The 20,045-nt window shown below is 35.7% G+C and overlaps 3 protein-coding genes across 3 annotated transcripts in view; 2 read left to right on the top strand and 1 right to left on the bottom strand.

Moving 5' to 3' along the window:
• Window positions 1-20,045, top strand: part of LOC128381463 (peroxiredoxin-like 2A) — a 223,662-nt gene that overhangs the window by 162,967 nt on the left and 40,650 nt on the right. The window lies entirely within an intron of this gene.
• On the top strand, window positions 2,618-4,000 carry LOC128381471 (interferon a3-like). The gene is made up of 5 exons (XM_053341491.1): window positions 2,618-2,749; window positions 2,829-2,915; window positions 3,027-3,176; window positions 3,697-3,771; window positions 3,902-4,000. The coding sequence occupies exons 1-5, from the start codon at window positions 2,618-2,620 to the stop codon at window positions 3,998-4,000; spliced, it is 543 nt and encodes a 180-aa protein (XP_053197466.1).
• cd79b (CD79b molecule, immunoglobulin-associated beta) lies at window positions 5,328-15,105 on the bottom strand. The gene is made up of 5 exons (XM_053341487.1): window positions 15,063-15,105; window positions 12,066-12,377; window positions 11,845-11,963; window positions 8,435-8,488; window positions 5,328-5,799 (listed from the first exon to the last, which is right to left on the bottom strand). The coding sequence occupies exons 1-5, from the start codon at window positions 15,103-15,105 to the stop codon at window positions 5,707-5,709; spliced, it is 621 nt and encodes a 206-aa protein (XP_053197462.1). The 3' UTR covers window positions 5,328-5,706.

Here is a 20,045-nt window from a genome sequence, read left to right as displayed (position 1 = left end):
ATTTTTAAAGGTATCAATTGATTTTGTGTGGAGCAGATTCGGATGTGTCCTGGTGATGTGTTTGAGCTGACCTGCAGCTCCTCATTTGTAGCAGCAGTGTGCACCTTTTTCATTTTCCATACACCTGTGGGAAACACTTTTGTGGCTTTCACTCAGTTAAAAGTCATAATAAACCTCAACATGTCACACAGATTTGAATTTGTGTCTGTATGAAAGATTTATCCCACAATAGATAAATATCACAGAAAATTAAAATACCATATTATTATTTTAAAAAGACTGAACAGCTGTAAAGTAAAACCAAAGACAACTCATGTTATAGATCATTTAAAAAATATAAAATCAAACTCAGTTCACTATTGATAATAATGAAACAGCTCAATATTCAATATTAGAAATTATGGGATTATTATGGGATGATTATGACACCCAAAATTGATTCTTTTTTAATGTAATTTCTGTCACTCAATGATCACTTTTGTACTTTTAAGATTTTAGGAATTGTTTTTTAATGATGTCATTGCCTCTTTTTCAGTCTGCACGCTGACCAGTACGACAGAAAACGCATTAAAAAGAGACAATTGTTGAAATTACATCATAACTTCTGTGCGGACTGATAATAGTTATTAACCCATAAAGCTGTGAGTGTGTTGACAGTGTGTCCTCTAAGTGCAATAAATGGGAAGTTCCTTTAAAGAGAAAATGAAAGTCAGAGTGTGACTGCGGCCTGCGCACTGACGCTCATTCATAACTAATCATTGACATTTCAACTTCAGCAGAACTGGCTGCTTATCTGTGAGAACCAGGACGCTTATTGAAGGGGGATTCTCCTTCACCTTTTAATCTAACACAAGGAGCCTTTTATATTTCACCTGTACGTCATCAAGTGTCTGAAAAGGAATCCGCATTTATTGATGGTGTTTTATTTCTATGGTAGATTTATAGTAGTTAGTATTTTCAGTTTGTTCTTTACAGTGTTTTTGTATTTGGGGCAATGACGTGGTGCAACCCAGTGTCCAATTGGTGTAACCAGTATTTTTTCATAAAAATCTGATTATATACAAGAAAAGAAACGTGAACTAAGATGAGGAATAAATATAATCCACTTTTACAACATAACACTGGTTTCTAACTAATTTTACATAATTTGTCACAAATTATTTAGAATGAATTGTTTTTAGGAAATGTTCTGCTCAATATTTGCAAAATGCATAAACATGTCAATGTAGAAATACTCCAAAAAAGTTTCTTTTAATTTGATGTTTTAAGATTAATTAATTAATTTTAGAAGTATACTTAAATACACTGTAGGTGGATAAAATATTTAATATTTATCATTCTTTTGTGGTTACACCATTTGACATTTTTTAGGAGCATTCAGTCTTACTTTTGGTAAAAAATGGTGAAAATGTCATTTCAAATTATATAAAACCAAAAAAATACAAAATGTACATTTTAACAAACCTGATAATATGTTGAAAGATATTTTGAGTTCCTTATCTTGCCAACTCTTATTTGTCACAGAAGCATTTTTAAGATTTCAAGCATCGTTCATCTACAAAGTATTAATACCTTAATTTGATTCACATGTCTTGTCCTTTTAGACTTTTGAAAGATACACATGAAACACAATAAAAAACGTGCCACAAACCACAAAATGAAAATACTCATTACTACAATAGAAATATAACAGTGTCAGTGTGCCGGCCGCAGTCACACACTGACTTTCATTTTCTCTTTGAACTTCCCATTTACTGAACATTGTAAACACACTTACAGCTTTATGAATGAATGAATCATTATTATCAGTCCACACAGAAGTAATGATGCAATCCCAACTATTAAAAAATACATAAATAAATATTAAAATATCCTAAAATCATTATGAGTGACAGAAATTACATTCACGAAGAATCAATCGAGTGTCCACAAATTTCTAGACTGACTATTTAAAACAGTGATTTTACTGTTTTTATAATATTTAGTTGTATTTTATCATTTTACCATGTTTTTAAAAAAGAAACATTTTCAGTTCTGTGTAAAACACTTTTAAAGTTTAGTTTTTAAAATGTATGCAGGGCACTATAAATTGTTTTGAAAACTGCTATATAAATAAAAGTATTATAATTATTATTATTATTATTACCTTCCCTTTGAAAATCACAATAATACTCCCATAATAATCCCATAATTTCTAATATTGAATACTGAGCTGTTTCATTATTATCAATAGTGAACTGTGTTTGATTTTATGTATTTTAAATGATCTATAACATGAGTTGTCTTTGGTTTTACTTTACAGCTGTTCAGTCTTTTTAAATTAATACCAGGAGTGATATTTTAATTTTCTGTAATTAAATCTATTTAAATCTATTTATTTTATCTATTGTGGAATAAATCTTTCATACGGACACAAATTCAAACCTGTGTGACATGTTGAGGTTTATTATGACTTTTAACTGAGTGAAAGCCACAAAAGTGTTTCCCACAGGTGTATGGAAAATGAAAAAGGTGCACACTGCTGCTATAAATGAGGAGCTGCAGGTCAGCTCAAACACATCACCAGGAGACATCCGAATCTGCTCCACACAAAATCAATTGATACCTTTTAAAAATGATGATGAACAGGATCTTCTTGTCTTGCCTGCTCCTCAGTCTGTACAGCGCAGGCTCCTCACTGAGCTGCAGATGGTTGGATCATAAATTCAGACAGTACAATCAAAGGTCTTCAGAGTTACTGGATACGATGGTAGGTTTGCTTTTTACAGTGATTTATCTTAATGGACTCACTTTACTTCATTAACACCTGTTGTGTTTGTGTGCTGCAGGTTAATAATTCCACCAACACCACTGAGGATGCTGAACTGGAGGTGGCCTTCCCTCATGATCTGTACACCCAGGCATCCAAAGCATCAGTAAGTCATTCTGAACTTTTATCCACTGCAACTGTAAACACAGAATAACATATACTGAATGAATAGTTTCATGTGTATTGTAATCTGTGGCTGATCTTCTTCTTCTTCTAGGCTGGGGAGCGTCTTGGTTTCATTGTGCAGACTCTGGATCAGATGGCTCTCCTGTTTCAGGAGGATCACAACTCTACATCCTGGGAGGAGAACACAGTGGACGACTTTGTCAATGTAGTCAGCGAGCAGGCTGATGGTCTGCGCTCCTGTGTAAGTCTCAGATATGTGGAGGAACACAGCCTCACTTCTTCTCAGGTTAAAAGATTGATGAAGAAATATTCAGATCCTTTACTGACGTAAAATGACCAACACAGCAGCGTTAAAATACTCAATACAAGTAAAAGTCCTGCATGGAGAATCCTACTTAAGTAAAAGTACAGTTAGCTAGTTTAGTCCAGCGGTTCCCAACCTAGGGGTGGGGCCCCTCCAAAGGGTCAGCAGATAAATGTGAGGGCTGCTGAGATGATTAATGGGAGAGGAAAGAAGAAAAAACAAAGTTCTGATACACAAATGTGTTTTCAGTTTTTGGACTTTTTCTCTAATCTTTGATTTTTGCTGAAATATTGGATCATTTGAACATTTATTGAAATGAAAGCATGTGAGAAGTTTAGAGGGAGAAATCACTATTTGGTGGAGCTGTTAACAACTCATAGACATCTGAAATGTGAGCCGACTACACTCTGCTTTTTGTAAGACGGACTAAAAATCATTTGACTTTTTATTCATTCAGATTGGGAGCCACAACCACAAGAACAAGAAGCTGCGCATGTATTTCAAGAGACTGTCAGGTCATATCGGACGAATGGTAAGTCTATCTATCTATCTATCTATCTATCTATCTATCTATCTATCTATCTATCCATCTATCCATCTATCCATCTATCTATCTATCTGTCTATCTATCCATCCATCCAATAATCTTCTTCTGTCTGTAGGGCCACAGTGCTGAAGTCTGGGAGCTGACCAGGAGGGAAATCAAAGTCCATCTATTCAGACTCAACCAGCTGGCTTCATCTCTAATCACCAAGAACTGAAACTTTGTCTTTTATCTGTTGTCAGATTAAGACAATATTAACTTATTGCTCATCTATTTATTTCTATATTTATTGCTTATTTATCACCTTTAGGCCTACTTGTGTATTTATTGATTGGTCACATAGTCAATATTCTACACATCAGTTAGATCGAGATGTTAAACTGAATATTGATATTATTTAACTTGGTTACCTTTTAATAGCCAATATTTAATAAAATAAGGTTTTCTGCAGCAAATGGAAATGGGTTTATTGTTTTTATTCCTTTTACACACAAAAGGCACACAGATGTTTAACAGAGCAAACAACATGATGAACATGTGGGTCTTATATCTTCTTATATTGTAAAATAAGCGTATTCTTACAGCAACGAGTACAAGATAATTACATTTTCAAGTCAGACACAATACACTTTATATAAAAAATGAAATCTTGAAGCACCAAGGCTGCGTTCACACTACAAGCCAAAATCCAATTTTTAGCCAATCTAGATTAGAACCAGATGATTCTTATGAAGTCTGAACAGTCATAAATCACAAGAGATCCGATTTTTTTTTTTTTGCAAACCAGATGGAAACCACCTTTGGGAGGAAGTTTAAAATCTAATTTGGACAGATGTGTCTGAGACTGAACAGTTCCAAACACTCATATCAGATTTGACTGTCTGTGACGTCTCTCTACGTCTCTACGCTACGTCACTCTATGAGACACCAGACCAGGCGGGGAGTTCTGGTCCTCTGAAATGAGGCCAACCAGGAAGTAACTTAGAGCTGCATTCTATCAAAAGGCCACCAGGGGGCGACCGTCTCTATACAAGTCAATGGAGAATTCACCAACTTCTCACTTGATTTCTAACCTCAGTAAACGTTTTCAAAATGTGTTTATGGTCTCAATCGCTAGTTTAAAGCCTTCTTCAATGCAGTATGGTGTTCATTTGGGACATTTTGGCCTCCCTGATTTTATATGTGACGATAAAGCAGGGTATGCATTAGGGCGTGGCTACGTCCTGATTGACAGGTTGATTGACCAATGTCCTCCAGATCCAGCCCTCGCAACCATAGCAACCTCCCCGCTCCACCCATGGCCCCGCCTCATGCCCATATAAGTAGAATCCATGTTTTTATTTTTCCCAGCATGCACCTGCAATTTTCAAGATGGCGCTGCCTAGATTTGAAACTATTGGCTTCCGAGCAGCAGTCCACAAACCAATGGGTGACGTCACGGATGTTACGTCCATTTCTTTTATACAGTCTATGCACCAGATCACATTAGATTACAGTGATTCAATCCAGTGTTCAAATCAAAAGCACAATGTTAATAGCAGGCATCTTATACAGAAGCACTAGTTCTCAAGCTTTTTGGTGTCAAGGACCCCCGAACGTCGTGCCACAGACCCTGTTCATACTGTAGATTTGCAGATAAACAGTGACAAGTGTGAGACTATGAACAGAAGAGTCTTTCTTACACTGTACATTCTTTCATCAAGCTAACCAATGAAATAACAATGAATTTAAAATATTACCCATCTTTCTGCGACCCCTGTGGTTCCCCCCGTGATTCCCCTCGGGTTGAGAGCATTTATAAACAAAGCAGGAAATGACACATCTAGATCTGAGCAGAACCATTAAAAGACTTAAACCTAATATTTTACAACTTATATGTGGGAATGCTGTAGATGTAATGAGGTGAGAAGTGGTTTGTCAGTCTCACTCCCATGGGGCTTCGCCTTCTTCAGTCGGGTGGGTGTACACAGAAAGCTCCTCATACAGACCTCCACCGCACGTCTCAATCTGCAGACCCTGAGAGACAGAAATGAATCAGCTTTTAGTTATGTTACATGTATGTGTGAGTCCTGTATGGTAACCCTGCAAGACTTTCGAATAATGCTAATAAAGTTATAAAGTGCAGCGACTGACTCTGACTAATGTCTTAACATTTCAGCTCATATTTGCATCAGTGATTCAGATATGACTCAAAGGTAAAGATACAAAGTGGTTAACATTTACTGTAAAGGTCTTAAGTATAAATAAACTCTTTTGGTATTGTGAAGCAGTGAAAGATCATTCCTCCTGTTCATACTGACTAGTGAACGATCTCCTTTAAATGTGCTTTCAATGTAAAGTGATGGAGGACAAAATCCACAGTGAGTCCACACAGTCATTTAAAAGTAGATGATCAGCTTCTATTGAGCTTCATCATCAGTGTGAGTTAGTCATATCAAGTGGTATCTGACACATTTACAGTCTTTATAGCATCAAATTTCCTCTTAGTGTTTCCTGTTGAGCTGTGGTGGAAGTATAGGAACAAAAAGAGGAACTTTAGCACTAAAAATACTTTAAAGTTGAAACATATAGACGGCTGAAGCTTCAGATTAGCTTCAGATTAAACTTTTAACCCTTACATACTGTTCAGGGTCAAATTTAACCTGTTTTTTACATTTGATAGCTGTAAAAATATTTATTTTAACCAGATATTTCCTAATGTGACCCACAGTTTACAAAAATGGAAGTAAAAATGCATCATTTAAAAAAAATCTTGTGTAACTGATACACATTTTTATATATGCAAATGTCCAAATTTGACCTGAGTTTATAAAACAAATTAAAAACTCAGCATTTAAGCATGTTTTTGTATTAATCATACTCTATAAAATGTTCTCCTATATCCTAAAATAGTCTTTCCATAAGATTAATCAAACATGCATTAATGACTGACGGGGAATTAATGAATGTGAGTTGGTGTGGAGACTAATTATGAGTCAGAATATGAACAGGGTGTAAAGGGTTAAATACATTTTTGCACAGAAGGAGGACTGTGTGTTTAGTCCTCCATCACTTCCATTATAAACATTATGAATTAATCTTTAATGGTCAGTATGAACAGGAGGAACGATTACAGCAAGATTAACACTCACACAATGTTAATTTGGGCTCCTGACTTGTTTTCAGACAGACTCCCATCTAACCAGCGATGTCTGAAAAACCCACAGCGGGGTTTTTTTGTTTTTAGAAAACACTCATCCAAAGACTCCTTGAATCATTTGAATACCACATCCACCACATGATGTAACATTTTCTTTAACCTGTTTTCAATATTGTAATTATGTTTTCTCTTCAGGAAGCAAACAGGCTGACATTTGTGTTGAATAAAAAGTGTCTATACCAAATGTTGAAACACAGATGTGTTTTAGAAAGCATCAATAGTCGATAATCTGACTGATCAATAAATGTGATTAAACCTTGATTAATGTTTCAGAGAGCAGAGAGACTAAACATCTCCTATCACACAATATCAGGTCCTATTTTACCTCAGACATGAAAATATAACATAGACATAATGATGGAAATGTCTCTTTTTGCTAGTTTTGAGTCTCTTTAGTCTCTCCATCTCTACGTTACCATGGTAACCAGATGGCAGCTGTTACTCAAACTAACTGTAGGTTGATTTTAGGTCATTTTTCATCTCTTTTTGGTAGTTTTTAGGTTTCTATAGTCAATTTAAGTCTCTTTTGAGTCATTTTAATGTCTGTTTTTTGTATTTTGTAGGTGTCTTAAGTTAATTTGTGTCTCTTTTAGTCATGTTTGCATCTCTTTTTGGTGGTTAAATGTTATTTTCTATGTATAAAGTATAAAATGAGCAGAGCTTTCTGGAAGTGTGGGGTTTATTGTAGAACCATTAGAGCCATCAGTCTTCACTGTTACATCATAAAAAGAAATCTATTAACTATTCATTTCACTATTAATTTGACTCAGAACAGCCTCAATGGGAAAACATAACATAATATAACATTTTAAAATCTTTTCATTTTTGTGCATTTTGGGAAAAGTCATTAAATTTCAGAATAAAACAAACAACACTGTCAAATTTTACTTTCTGCAGGTTATCTCTACATGTTCAGGTTATCTGCTTTCTCTTCTATAGTAATAGTAAAGTAGAGCTGTAATGATTCATTGATCGATTAGACAGCGACTCTTCTGATGATCAATTCATCATTTCTTTTGTTCCAGCTTCTTAAATGTGAATATTTTCTGATCTCCTTCGTCGCTCTATGGCAGTAAACTGAATATCTTTGGGTTGTAAGACAAAAAAACAACATTGTAGTTTGTATTTTGAGCTTTGGGAAGAGTGTGACTCCATTTTTTTTGACATTTTATAGAACAAACAAGTTAGTTGAAGCCTTAATGTAAAGCTCAATGCTACATAAAGATTCCTCTATTAGCAAAATAAAGTGTAAAGGCTCCAATTGACGGAACAGGACACGGCTCAGTGGAGCAAGGAGACTGTGTGTGTGTGTGTGTGTGTGTGTGTGTGTGTGTGTGTGTGTGTGTGTCTGTGTGTGTGTGTCTGTCTATCTGTCTTGCACATTTTCCTTTTCTTGGTAAAAACACAGCTGTGATGTGTGCTCACTGTGACATGTAAAGGATCAGAACAAACCTCGTAGATATGATCAGTATCAGGCTCTTCATATATGCTGTCCTTCTCTTTGCTCTGTTTTTAAAAAAAAGAAGAAGAAGTTGAAGAAGAAGAAATGCAAAAGAGAGACAGTGCATTGCAAAAAAACCCCACTAAAAAATAGGTGATTGTCATTAGAAGTATCTTTTTTAAAAATCATTACACTCAATATTCTTCTTTCTGTGGACACAGTAGAGTAAATCTTCCATTTATACTATTACCAGAATAGTAGGCTTTATGTTATGAAGGCTTTTTAAATGAATTTCCTTAACTATAGACTGCACATAACACTCTTTTCTATATACTACTTTCAGTTTCAGTACTCCAACAGGAAACTCTTCTTTTCCTGTTTGTGTAAACTTGTTTATTCTATGACTAAAAAAGTGGCTTTTAAGGGTTTTATAGTGTTTGGTTGTAACAACACTTGTTTTATGTGGCCTTCAAATCGATAGCTGAGGTCAGGTTTAGTCTTTTGGGTTAGGCTCCAACACTGTTTAAAGTGCTTCATAGCAAAAGTTCTCGTTGCCATGGAAACCAGGACTGTATGGGATCGATGCATTCATGAAGGGTGGTGCTTCAAGTTTGAGAAAAAGGACTATGAGTGATGTAGTATGCAGTATTACAGTAAAAGTACTGCAGTATTATAGTGATGTAGTATGCAGTATTACAGTAAAAGTACTGCAGTATTATAGTGATGTAGTATGCAGTATTACAGTAAAAGTACTGCAGTATTATGAGTGATGTAGTATGCAGTATTATGAGTAAAAGTACTGCAGTATTATAGTGATGTAGTATGCAGTATTACAGTAAAAGTACTGCAGTATTATGAGTGATGTAGTATGCAGTATTACAGTAAAAGTACTGCAGTATTATGAGTGATGTAGTATGCAGTATTACAGTAAAAGTACTGCAGTATTATGAGTGATGTAGTATGCAGTATTATGAGTAAAAGTACTGCAGTATTATGAGTGATGTAGTATGCAGTATTACAGTAAAAGTACTGCAGTATTATGAGTGATGTAGTATGCAGTATTACAGTAAAAGTACTGCAGTATTATGAGTGATGTAGTATGCAGTATTATGAGTAAAAGTACTGCAGTATTATAGTGATGTAGTATGCAGTATTACAGTAAAAGTACTGCAGTATTATAGTGATGTAGTATGCAGTATTACAGTAAAAGTACTGCAGTATTATGAGTGATGTAGTATGCAGTATTACAGTACAAGTACTGCAGTATTATGAGTGATGTAGTATGCAGTATTATGAGTAAAAGTACTGCAGTATTATAGTGATGTAGTATGCAGTATTACAGTAAAAGTACTGCAGTATTATGAGTGATGTAGTATGCAGTATTACAGTAAAAGTAGTGATATATTATTATATATGACATCATTAGATTATTAATAGTGAAGCATCAGTGTTAGAGCAGCATGTTACTGTTGTAGCTGCTGGAGGTGGAGCTAGTTTATACTACTTTATATACAGTTAGCTAGTTTATACTACTTTATATACAGTTAGCTAGTTTACAATACTTTATATACAGTTAGCTAGTTTATACTACTTTATATACAGTTAGCTAGTTTATACTACTTTATATACAGTTAGCTAGTTTATACTACTTTATATACAGTTAGCTAGTTTATACTACTTTATATACAGTTAGCTAGTTTATACTACTTTATATACAGTTAGCTAGTTTACACTACTTTATATACAGTTAGCTAGTTTATACTACTTTATATACAGTTAGCTAGTTTACACTACTTTATATACAGTTAGCTAGTTTACACTACTTTATATACAGTTAGCTAGTTTATACTACTTCATATACAGTTAGCTAGTTTATACTACTTTATATACAGTTAGCTAGTTTACACTACTTTATATACAGTTAGCTAGTTTATACTACTTCATATACAGTTAGCTAGTTTATACTACTTTATATACAGTTAGCTAGTTTATACTACTTTATATACAGTTAGCTAGTTTATACTACTTTATATACAGTTAGCTAGTTTAGTCCAGTGGTTCCCAACCTAGGGGTGGGGCCCCTCCAAAGGGTCAGCAGATAAATGTGAGATGATTAATGTCATTTTAATTTTTTTCTGGACCTTTTCTCTAATCTCTAATCCTGTTTAGAGGGAAAAATCACTATTTGGTGGAGCTGTTACCAAATTGGGAAGTATGGCCGTCTACAGTGATGCAGTCTATCTATCAAGACAAAGCTCTATTATAAAACATAGTTGTTGGGAATGTGCAGCAAATTGTGAAGTTCAAAGTGTTGCTTAATCTGCTATATGACACTTCAGTCATTTATTTGGTGCTTTTCTGTGTTTTATGAAACTGTACATTTAATTGAATTTAAGATATTCTGGCTTTGGACTGTCTAAATAATAACCTGAAAATAACAGAAATATTATTTACTTATTAATTAAAAAAAGAAAAATCAGTTTAGTTAAGAATTAGTAGGAAGCCTTGATTAAAACCATATATACAATCAAAGAGTTTGAATATAACACAAATCATCAGCTGAATGTAAGTGGGTGGACATTTTATCAGATCTACTCTATTCTATAAATGACATCCTCGATTATTAATTTCGCTTCACACAATGAATATTAATAATGTCATCTGCACCATAGTTCCTGTGTGAGTCAGGACTATCTGGTAGAGAGCACAGATTTTTTTCTCTCTAGTGTTTTGCATCTTGATTTTACGGAAGCGTATTGAACTTGAATAAAAAAAAAAATCTGTCTTTTCTGAGTAATTTACTTTTTGGTCTGTTTTTCTGGCTATTTTTTCCCTGTTTTTTGGAGTAATTGTTCCTGTTTTTCGGGGTAATGCTCTTCTCTGAATTATCGAAATACTTCGAAATCTCGCGAGAACATCCAACCTGTATCTTGTCTCCATGGAGCATGCCATATATGTCCAGCTGATCCTGGAGAAACATTGCTATGTCCAGGAGATCTGAATGGGCTTTCCTTCTATATGACTTAAAGACAGACAGGACAATCTCCCAGTGTCTTAAACCCAGATCAAAGTCAAAACTTGATTCAACTAAACAAGCAGGTCATGTTTGCTTCCATTACATCGAGCTCTCAATAAAGAGTCAATGTGTCCAATGTTTTGAATGTCCTCTAAACTCAGAAAAAAAATTAGCCCGAAAAACAGAAAAGAAAAAAAAATACTCAGAAAATCAGAAAAAAATTATCCCCCGAAAAACCAAGTATAAAAATAAATTACTCTGGATAACAGAAAAAAAATTACTACCTCGATAAACCGATCAAAAAAAAAATTACTACCTCGATAAACCGATCAAAAAAAATTTACGCAGAAAAAACAGATTTTTTTTTTTAAATTCAAGTGAATGCAATACGCTTCCATATCTCACCAGTTGATGTTTGCGTCGGAACAAAGCGGCGAGACACGTAGCCAGCACTAAGGCCTGGAAGATCATGAGTGCATCCTTCATCTGGCTCCTGTACTCTGCGTTCTTCAGGTTATAATGTTCTGTGAGAGAAAGAGAGACAGTGGATTTAACAATGCACTGTGTTGCTTGTTTCTGTGGATCTGAAAGTCTGATTTAAAAAAAAAAAAAAAAAAACAACTTACTGGCAACTTGCATCCCAGTCCCAGCTCCGAACTTCGTGTCTATCTTGCAGAAATACACTCCGGTATCTTCCACTTGCAGTTTATCGATAAAGAGTGTGGAGTTTTTGGACGTTTGGCTGTAACTAATTTTAAACCTGTCTGATGGTGTAATTTTGGTTTTATTACCAGTGTTGTCCACCTTGGCCTTGTACCACTCCACCGTGTCGTTATCGTTTGGCTCTGTGGACCAACAGTTGATGTACACAGGGTTAGGTCGGCCTGTTCTCAGTCCAAGGAAACGGGGTCTCTGGAGGACCTCGCGGGTCAGAGCCACTGAACAGACCAAAAAACAAGAGGTGACACAGTTAAAAGAGCGGTCACTATAACACTATAACTCTGCAAAGACAAAGAGTTTACTGGCAGTGTACTCCCAGTATAGTGCTGGCTTTGATATATTGTATTATAAGTTGATGTAAGTAGAAAAAAAACAATATTATTTCTGGAGTTTGACACACAGTATTTCAATCATAGTATATAGTCAAGTATATTATATATTTCGCTTTAAAATATAGATAGATGGATAGATAGATAGATAGATAGATAGATAGATAGATAGATAGATAGATAGATAGACAGACAGACAGACAGATAGATAGTTAGATAGTTAGATAGATAGATAGATAGATAGATAGATAGATAGATAGATAGATAGATAGATGGATAGATGGATAGATAGATAGATGGATAGATGGATAGACTTTATTGATCCCAAGCTGGGAAATTGCAGTGCAGCAGCAGCAGCAGCATTTCCCACAGTGACAATAACAACATATAATATAAGAATATAAAGAACAAACTATATATAATAAAACAGCAAAATAGCAAATAAAATAAAATAAATGTACAAAAGTATATACAACTAATTGGCAGTGTTGATTTTAGTGCAAAGTAAAAAATGTGCGATGTGTGTAACTGTGCGTAGTGACTGTAAGTTATGACCAGAGTTGTTTAGCTGTTATTATAAAGTGTGATGTCATCATGTGGCAGGAAAGCGGAGTGGTAGCAGCCTGTGTGAGAAGCTGCTCCGCTGTCCGTCCACTGTGTGATGGAGAGGATGCTGCTCATTGTCCATGATGGATAAGAGTTTTTTGTTATGTGCAATAGCATTATCAAACTCAGGTCTATTATCATTCAACACCATTATTAATCTTGTACATAATGCTACTTTTTTATTTTACTATCATTGTTTTTATTGCTTTTTTTTAAAATATGTTTTTCAGGCACATTCACCTTTACTTGACAGTTGACAGACAGTAAATAATGGGAGAGAGGGGGGGGGATGGGGGGTGAAATGCAGCAAAGGCCCTCCGTCTGGGGTCTGCTGCGTACGTGGCATGCACTCTAACTACTCGCTTTTGTACTTATTAGTTATTGTTCTTTATTGTTCTTTATTCTTCTTTATTGACGCTCTTTCTGCTGCAATAATGGAAATTTCCCCACCATGGGACTAATAAAGGAATATCTTATCTTATCTTATCTTAACTTAACTTAACTGTTTTTTAAAGTAATAATAATGAGGTAATACAACAGTGGGTAGTGTTTTTTTTAAGAAGATACAGATATACAGCATATTTGACAGTGTTTTTCATTGCTCAGCTTTATGCCCACACTGCAGTATGCATAGAGTAACAATTGCTTATAATGAAGCTGTGAGGATGCTAATTGTAGTCATAAAGGCTGAAAAACAATGATTTTTTTTCATTTTTGATAACAATGCCAAATGCCTCTTTTTGTTTTCATTAACAGATTCATCATCAAGTCTCTAAAAATAGGTTTTTTATTGCGTTTTATTGCTTTTTATTGATTCTCTTCTATTTTTACTATTATTTCTACTTTGCTGCTACATAACTGCAAATTTCACCATTGTGGGACAAATAAAGGAATATCTTATCTTATCTTATCTTAAATGATCTTATCTTATCTTACGTAAGAAACAAGTTCCAAGAGAGTTTTGTCTGACCAACAGTCTAAATTACAAATATATTGAATTTACAATGATAGAAAACACAGTGTTTGGCGTTAAAAAATATATAATTAAATCATCAAAAATTGTTGGCAATTAATTTGATGTTAGGTGACATCTATGTTGTGGTAGCTGTGGTATTTCTATAATTAATTAATCATTTAAGGTATTCCTCAAGTTAAAGAGACAAATATTCACGGACTTCCAGCTTCTTGAATGTGAGAATTTGCTGTTTTAGTTTCAAATCAAATACTTTTTGGAGGAAGGATTCTCGGTTCTGTTAGTTAGACAAAACATTTATGTGAAGATGTCACATTAAGACATTTGCATATTGTTTCACTATTTTATGGCATTTCATAGATTATACAAGGCAATAACTTGAAGTTGTGATGGGCATTTTCCACAATGTCTGCACATTTTATCGATTAAATAATGAACTGAATAATGTAAAAAATCATCAACTAGTTAAGTGATGATGAAAGCAATAGTATATATATGTGGTAACTGATGCAGTGGTTAACCCATCCTGTAGCTACAGCAGGTTTACGTTACAGTTGTGGGTATTTGGGTGTTGAAGTCTTCGCCAACAAGTCCAAAGTAATAAGCAAAAGTAATAATTGGACCATATATAAAACCACCCAAGAGTCATTTCATCAACATGACAATACTATTATATAGTCTTTGTCTCAGAAGACAACTTCCTCTTTCCCCCAGATGGCCAGGAAGTAATGCTACTGTGAGTCGAAAATAACATGCAAAACACGTGTTTGCAGCAAAGTTGTGGTCAAACAGACAAAAACACAATTAAATGTCTGCAGAAAGCTTCATGAAAGGTTGTGACTAATTATACTAATACTAATTATGTTCTAACATTCAGGGTTTCACTAATATTAAGATAACCCTAACTCTAACCCCAACCCTGTAATTGGTGTCAGTATCACTTTCTTTTTTCAGTCATCGATTAAACTGATCGTATTGAAAGAGTTCAAACTTACCCGAAATCAATGCAAGCCCACAACAAACCAGCAACCAGCGCATGATGACATGCAAAGAAAAACTACTGCAAACGCTGCGTCTCCAAATCTCTCTGCAGTCATGAAAACGCTGCGAGCAAAAAGAAGAAGAAGAAGTGTCTGCACCAGTGGGTGTGTTATCTGTTACAGCACACGCTTTAATGCCAGGCAAATGAGGGGAAGGATAGCATAACGTCTTTCACACGTCCCACAGTTAACATTAAAAACCCAACACACTTAGTAAGATAGATAGATAGATACTTTATTGTCCCCGAAGGGAAATTTGTCTTGGGCTCTAAGTGCTGAGACCACTGTCGCCATAGTTAAAAGAACAAGGAAAATAAAAGTAAAGTTGCACATTTGCGCAACAATAAATGATATAATGCTTCCTGTTGACTCAATCAATACATACATATATAAGTACACATATTGCACATTCCCACCAAGGGGATTACACCAATCATAGCAGCATCGACATGACAGCAATGCATACCTCACACTGTTTGCAAAGTTTTATTTATTATTCTAATAGAAGTAGGGGTAAATGGATATTTAAACCTGTTAAACTTGCATATGGGGGTTCTGTAATGTCTGCCAGATGGTAACCGTTGGTATTCTGGATTGAGGATGTGGGCAGAATCAGAAGAAGCTCTCTGTGCCAGTGTGAGGACAGACTCGTCATATATGGACTGCAGAGAGGAGTTTTCAGTCCTCCCTATCACTTTCATTATTGTTTTCTTTTGGTCGTCAGCTAGAAAAATGAACAATATTAGCAGCCATATCCTTTAACCCTCCTGTTGTCCTCAGGTCAAGGAAGGACAGGAGGAAGGGAGGAAAGACGGTTAAGTTTAGATTTTACCTGAACAGAGAGATTTCCATACCACGCTGACATGCCAAACCTGATGAGACTTTATATAGATCAGAATAAACTTAAGTTTATTCTATATGTACTTCAGCTGGTCTAGAGTCAACACTAGTGCTACTACTGTATATTTCTTGTGCCTGGGTTTATTGTATAGATTGTTGCATTACCTTTTTATGTTATATCTTGCCTATGTAAAGCACTTTGTGACTTATGCCCGTGAAAAGTGCTACATAAATACATTTTACTTACTTATGTACTAGTGTCAATACAATTCCCAAGTTTCAGTATCAGTATCAGAACAATACTTTTCTGCTACCTAAACATTGACATGGTTCACTGCAAATTTGTTGCATGAAGCACAAGCAGCCATACCGTAGCTTTGCCTCAATGAAATGGATGTAAAATTGGCAAAATTTGGACTCTATCTGATCAAAGAAGCACAGATCTGACCAGATGTTTGATGTCAGAGATTTTGGTCCAAATATTGTATTTGGTGCCTCGGACACATTTCAGCCAAAAACAGTCATAAAGTTTGATACTCGGCTTGTATCAATTGGGTTTTTTTGTCTTTTTGAACAGTGAATCTGCCTCTATGTGTACTCTGCTGTGTTAAATTAAACATAAAAAGGGAAAACCCAAATCATTACAGTCAAATTAACCCAATACACCTACTGATGGTTTATATCTGATAACAGTATCGTGGTGCTTAGTCTAAAAAAACACGTATAATTTACATTTGAGTAACGCAGCGATGTTCGCTGTCGTTACAACGTCCTCGGCCGCCATTTCCTATTTGCAAAGTGGTCCTTCTTCTTCTACTTCGGAGCCAAGATGGCGACCGTTGAGGGCGAGAAGTGTCCATTTTTACACACTTAACCTTTGGGCTTTTACTCATAGTGCTGCATGTTTCTATACCTCTCAGTGTGAATGCACTTATGACCTCAGAATATAAAGAAGTCTAAGTACAGAAGAAGATATTTTAGACACAGAAACATGTGACACCGACATGCTTACTTTCTGAGAAATACTTTCCCTATGGGGGCAATAAAGTTTCCATCTATTAAACAAAGATTCATTCAGCAGCTCTGATTTTTGTTGAATCTGCTGAAACAGGAAGAAGCTCATAGTTTTTGTTATTGATTGAAGTAATAATTGGCTTTAAGTGTTAATATCACCATTTATATCATTGTAAACTGCATTTTCATTATTTATCTACTTGGTTTTTAATGAATTAACCAAACAGCACACAGCTTCAGTCATAGGGAAAGCCCAGCAACGCCTCTTCTGTCTCAGGAAACTGAGAAGAGGCTGCTGAACTTTTACTGCTGTGCTATCGAGAGTGAGCTGACATTCAGTGGAGCCGTCTGGTTTTTCAGCTGTATGAAGGCGGAACAGGCGGCCATACAGAGAGTCATTATATAGCCTGCTTTAGTCATCACCTGCAGCGCTCACATCTGATCCCCAATGACTCTTCATATCATGGCCGTCACCTGTTTCAGCTGCTCCCATCAGGGGGGAAGGTTCAGGTCTGTTAGAGTAAAGACTTCCAGGATGATAAACAGTTTCTTCCCACAAGCAATGAGACTCCTCCACAGCTTCCCCCATACTCCCCCAATACATAACTTCACTGAACTGCTGGGACGTCTATGCTAGCAGCAACATCTGCACTCTTTTTATTTTTATTTTTATTGCACTTTATTGATTTTAGTCTTGTATGGTGCATTTATTTATTTAGTATTGCAAATTTCTTACCTTTGTGTCTTATTTTTGGAATGACCTGACCTAATATGGGCCACTAGATGTATTAATTTCCTACAAAACAAAGTATTTATCTTATCAATCAATCAATCTTTATTTGTATAGCGCCAAATCACAACAGAGTTATCTCAAGGCACTTTACACATAGAGCAGGTTCTAAACCGAACTCTTCAGAGACCCAACATATCTTATCTTGTCTTGTCTTATCTGATCTATTTTCTAGAGATGCTGCACTATCTTGTTGTTTTTGTAACAATGACAAATAAAGACTTACTTTGACTTTTTTTTAAAAATTAATGCAACTAGTCGATTAGTCAATTAGTTAACCAACTGATTCATCATTTCAAGTCTTTTTTTTAAGGGAAAATGTCCAAATTCTCTGATTCAAGCGTCTCATATTTGAATATTTTCTGGCTTCTTTAGTCTTCTATGACAGGAACCTGATTATATTTTTAGGTTGTAGACATAACAGAACAATGAATTTGACAATGTCTTCTTGGACTCTTCTTGTCACCATTTTCTGACATTTTATGGTCTAAATGACTAATCGAATAATCAAGAAAATACTTGGCAGATTAATTGATTGTGAAAATAATCATAAGTTGCAGTCAAACAGTGGATAAATCGACTGTGGAAGCATTTTATTAGTTGCAACCATTTTAATTTGTCTTTGTTGTGATGTGGTTAGGGTTAGGGTTAGCGGTAGTAGGGTTAGGGGTCGTAGGGTTAGGGTCAGGGTTAGTAGGGTTAGGGTTAGGGTTAGTAGGGTTAGGGGTCGTAGGGTTAGGGGTTAGGGTTAGGAGGGTTAGGGGTCGTAGGGTTAGGGTTAGTAGGGTTAGGGGTCTTAGGGTTAGGGTTATTAGGGTTAGGGTTAGCGGTAGTAGGATTAGGGGTGGTAGGGTTAGTAGGGTTAGGGGTCGTAGGGTTAGGGTTAGTAGGGTTAGGGTTAGCGGTAGTAGGATTAGGGTTAGGAGGGTTAGGTTTAGGGTTAGCGGTAGTAGGGTTAGGGTTGTAGTTTGGGTTACTGAACCTAAAGTCAAGTATTTAGTAAGAGAGCAGTGAGCAGATACTGTAATGTGTGGTTTAATAGTGTAAAATACAGAGAAAAGTTCACAAGAGCTGCCGAAGAGTTTGTAGTTGTATGTGTGGATAGAAAATTGAGATTGTGTGAGTTTTACTTTTTGTCAGTCCAGGTGTAAAGGAGTAAAAGGCCCATAATTATATAGTCTAGACACCTCTATTTGTCTTTGAGGCAAAAAGGGAGATTTTTTAGGAAAAAGGAAATCATGATGAATGTGTAACTACTCAAGTCTTCCTGGTCTATTGAATTTACTTTTCTCATCTCAACATTAGTATCTTCTCTCCATGCTGTTAGGTTCTTCTGTGACTTTAAAAAAAAAAGAAGCAACTATATGCAGTGAAGAGTGAACGTCTCTGTGGGTCAGGTTAGTCAAGCTCATCACATTTCCCTAATTCTCAAAGGAGCCATGCACCTTACAGTACTCGCCCCTGTTTTTAACTTCTGTCATTTGAAGTGTGGTCAATTTTCACAGTGTGTGAGCAGGAGATATATACCACGGCCTTCAAGACCAATGTAATGCTGACAGGAAATGCTGCACCTCAGTCAAAAAATAATGTAAATGAGAGGTGACTCAAAGGGTTCGCTCTCAGCCTCAGAGCGGATAAAAATGTACAGTCCAGTTATTTTTATAATCAGCTGTCTGTGGCTCTCCTACGCAGCTACAGCAGAAATGATAGTGAATCAGTCAGTGTCACATTTCCCAGACAAGCTATATGTATTATACGTACATACAGACAGGAAAACAACCTACGAGTTATTCATCTTCCAACCACTAGGGGGCCTCAGTGCACCAACCTGATGAACAACATGAACTCACTGCCTACTTTTCCCCATGAGTAATATTTTATTCAAACAATATAGTGAAATTTTTTTTACAATAACAAAATAATAAAAATATACAACACAGAATGAAAAAAGAAAGAAAGAAAGAAAGCAAGAAAGAAAGAAAGAAAGAAAACGGTATATACAGGCATCAATGACTGTGGGTGTACCAGTAAAGCTTCCCATGTTGGCTCTCCCTCCATCAGAAATGTAAACAAAGGAGGAGGACACTGTCTTGTGAATTTTTACCGTTCCATCAGAGGAGACTAAAGCCGAGTGGTGCAGCAGTGTGTCAATTTCAAGTAGGATTGCTGCAGGTCACGTTACAGACTTCTGACAGGAATAACTGCCATGCTGTGGCAGCTCGATAAGATAAAGAGACTCTCGTATAGAAGAAAGGTTGATTCATAATTTTTTTTTTCTCCCCTCCCCCCCCGCT

Source organism: Scomber japonicus, chromosome 20 (genome assembly GCF_027409825.1).
Source record: "Scomber japonicus isolate fScoJap1 chromosome 20, fScoJap1.pri, whole genome shotgun sequence".
Lineage (NCBI taxonomy): Eukaryota > Metazoa > Chordata > Actinopteri > Scombriformes > Scombridae > Scomber > Scomber japonicus.
This window is presented reverse-complemented; position numbering and strand designations above follow the sequence as displayed.

Excerpts from the sequence above, each read along its gene's own strand:
- LOC128381471 (XM_053341491.1), top strand. The coding sequence starts at position 2,618 with ATGATGAACAGGATCTTCTTGTCTTGCCTGCTCCTCAGTCTGTACAGC. Across the intron at positions 2,916-3,026 it reads CCCAGGCATCCAAAGCATCA|GCTGGGGAGCGTCTTGGTTT; the intron begins GTAAGTCATTCT and ends TTCTTCTTCTAG. Across the intron at positions 3,177-3,696 it reads CTGATGGTCTGCGCTCCTGT|ATTGGGAGCCACAACCACAA; the intron begins GTAAGTCTCAGA and ends TTATTCATTCAG.
- cd79b (XM_053341487.1), bottom strand. The coding sequence starts at position 15,105 with ATGCGCTGGTTGCTGGTTTGTTGTGGGCTTGCATTGATTTCGG. Across the intron at positions 12,378-15,062 it reads TGGGCTTGCATTGATTTCGG|TGGCTCTGACCCGCGAGGTC; the intron begins GTAAGTTTGAAC and ends TGGTCTGTTCAG. Across the intron at positions 8,489-11,844 it reads TCCGACGCAAACATCAACTG|AGCAAAGAGAAGGACAGCAT; the intron begins GTGAGATATGGA and ends TTTTAAAAACAG.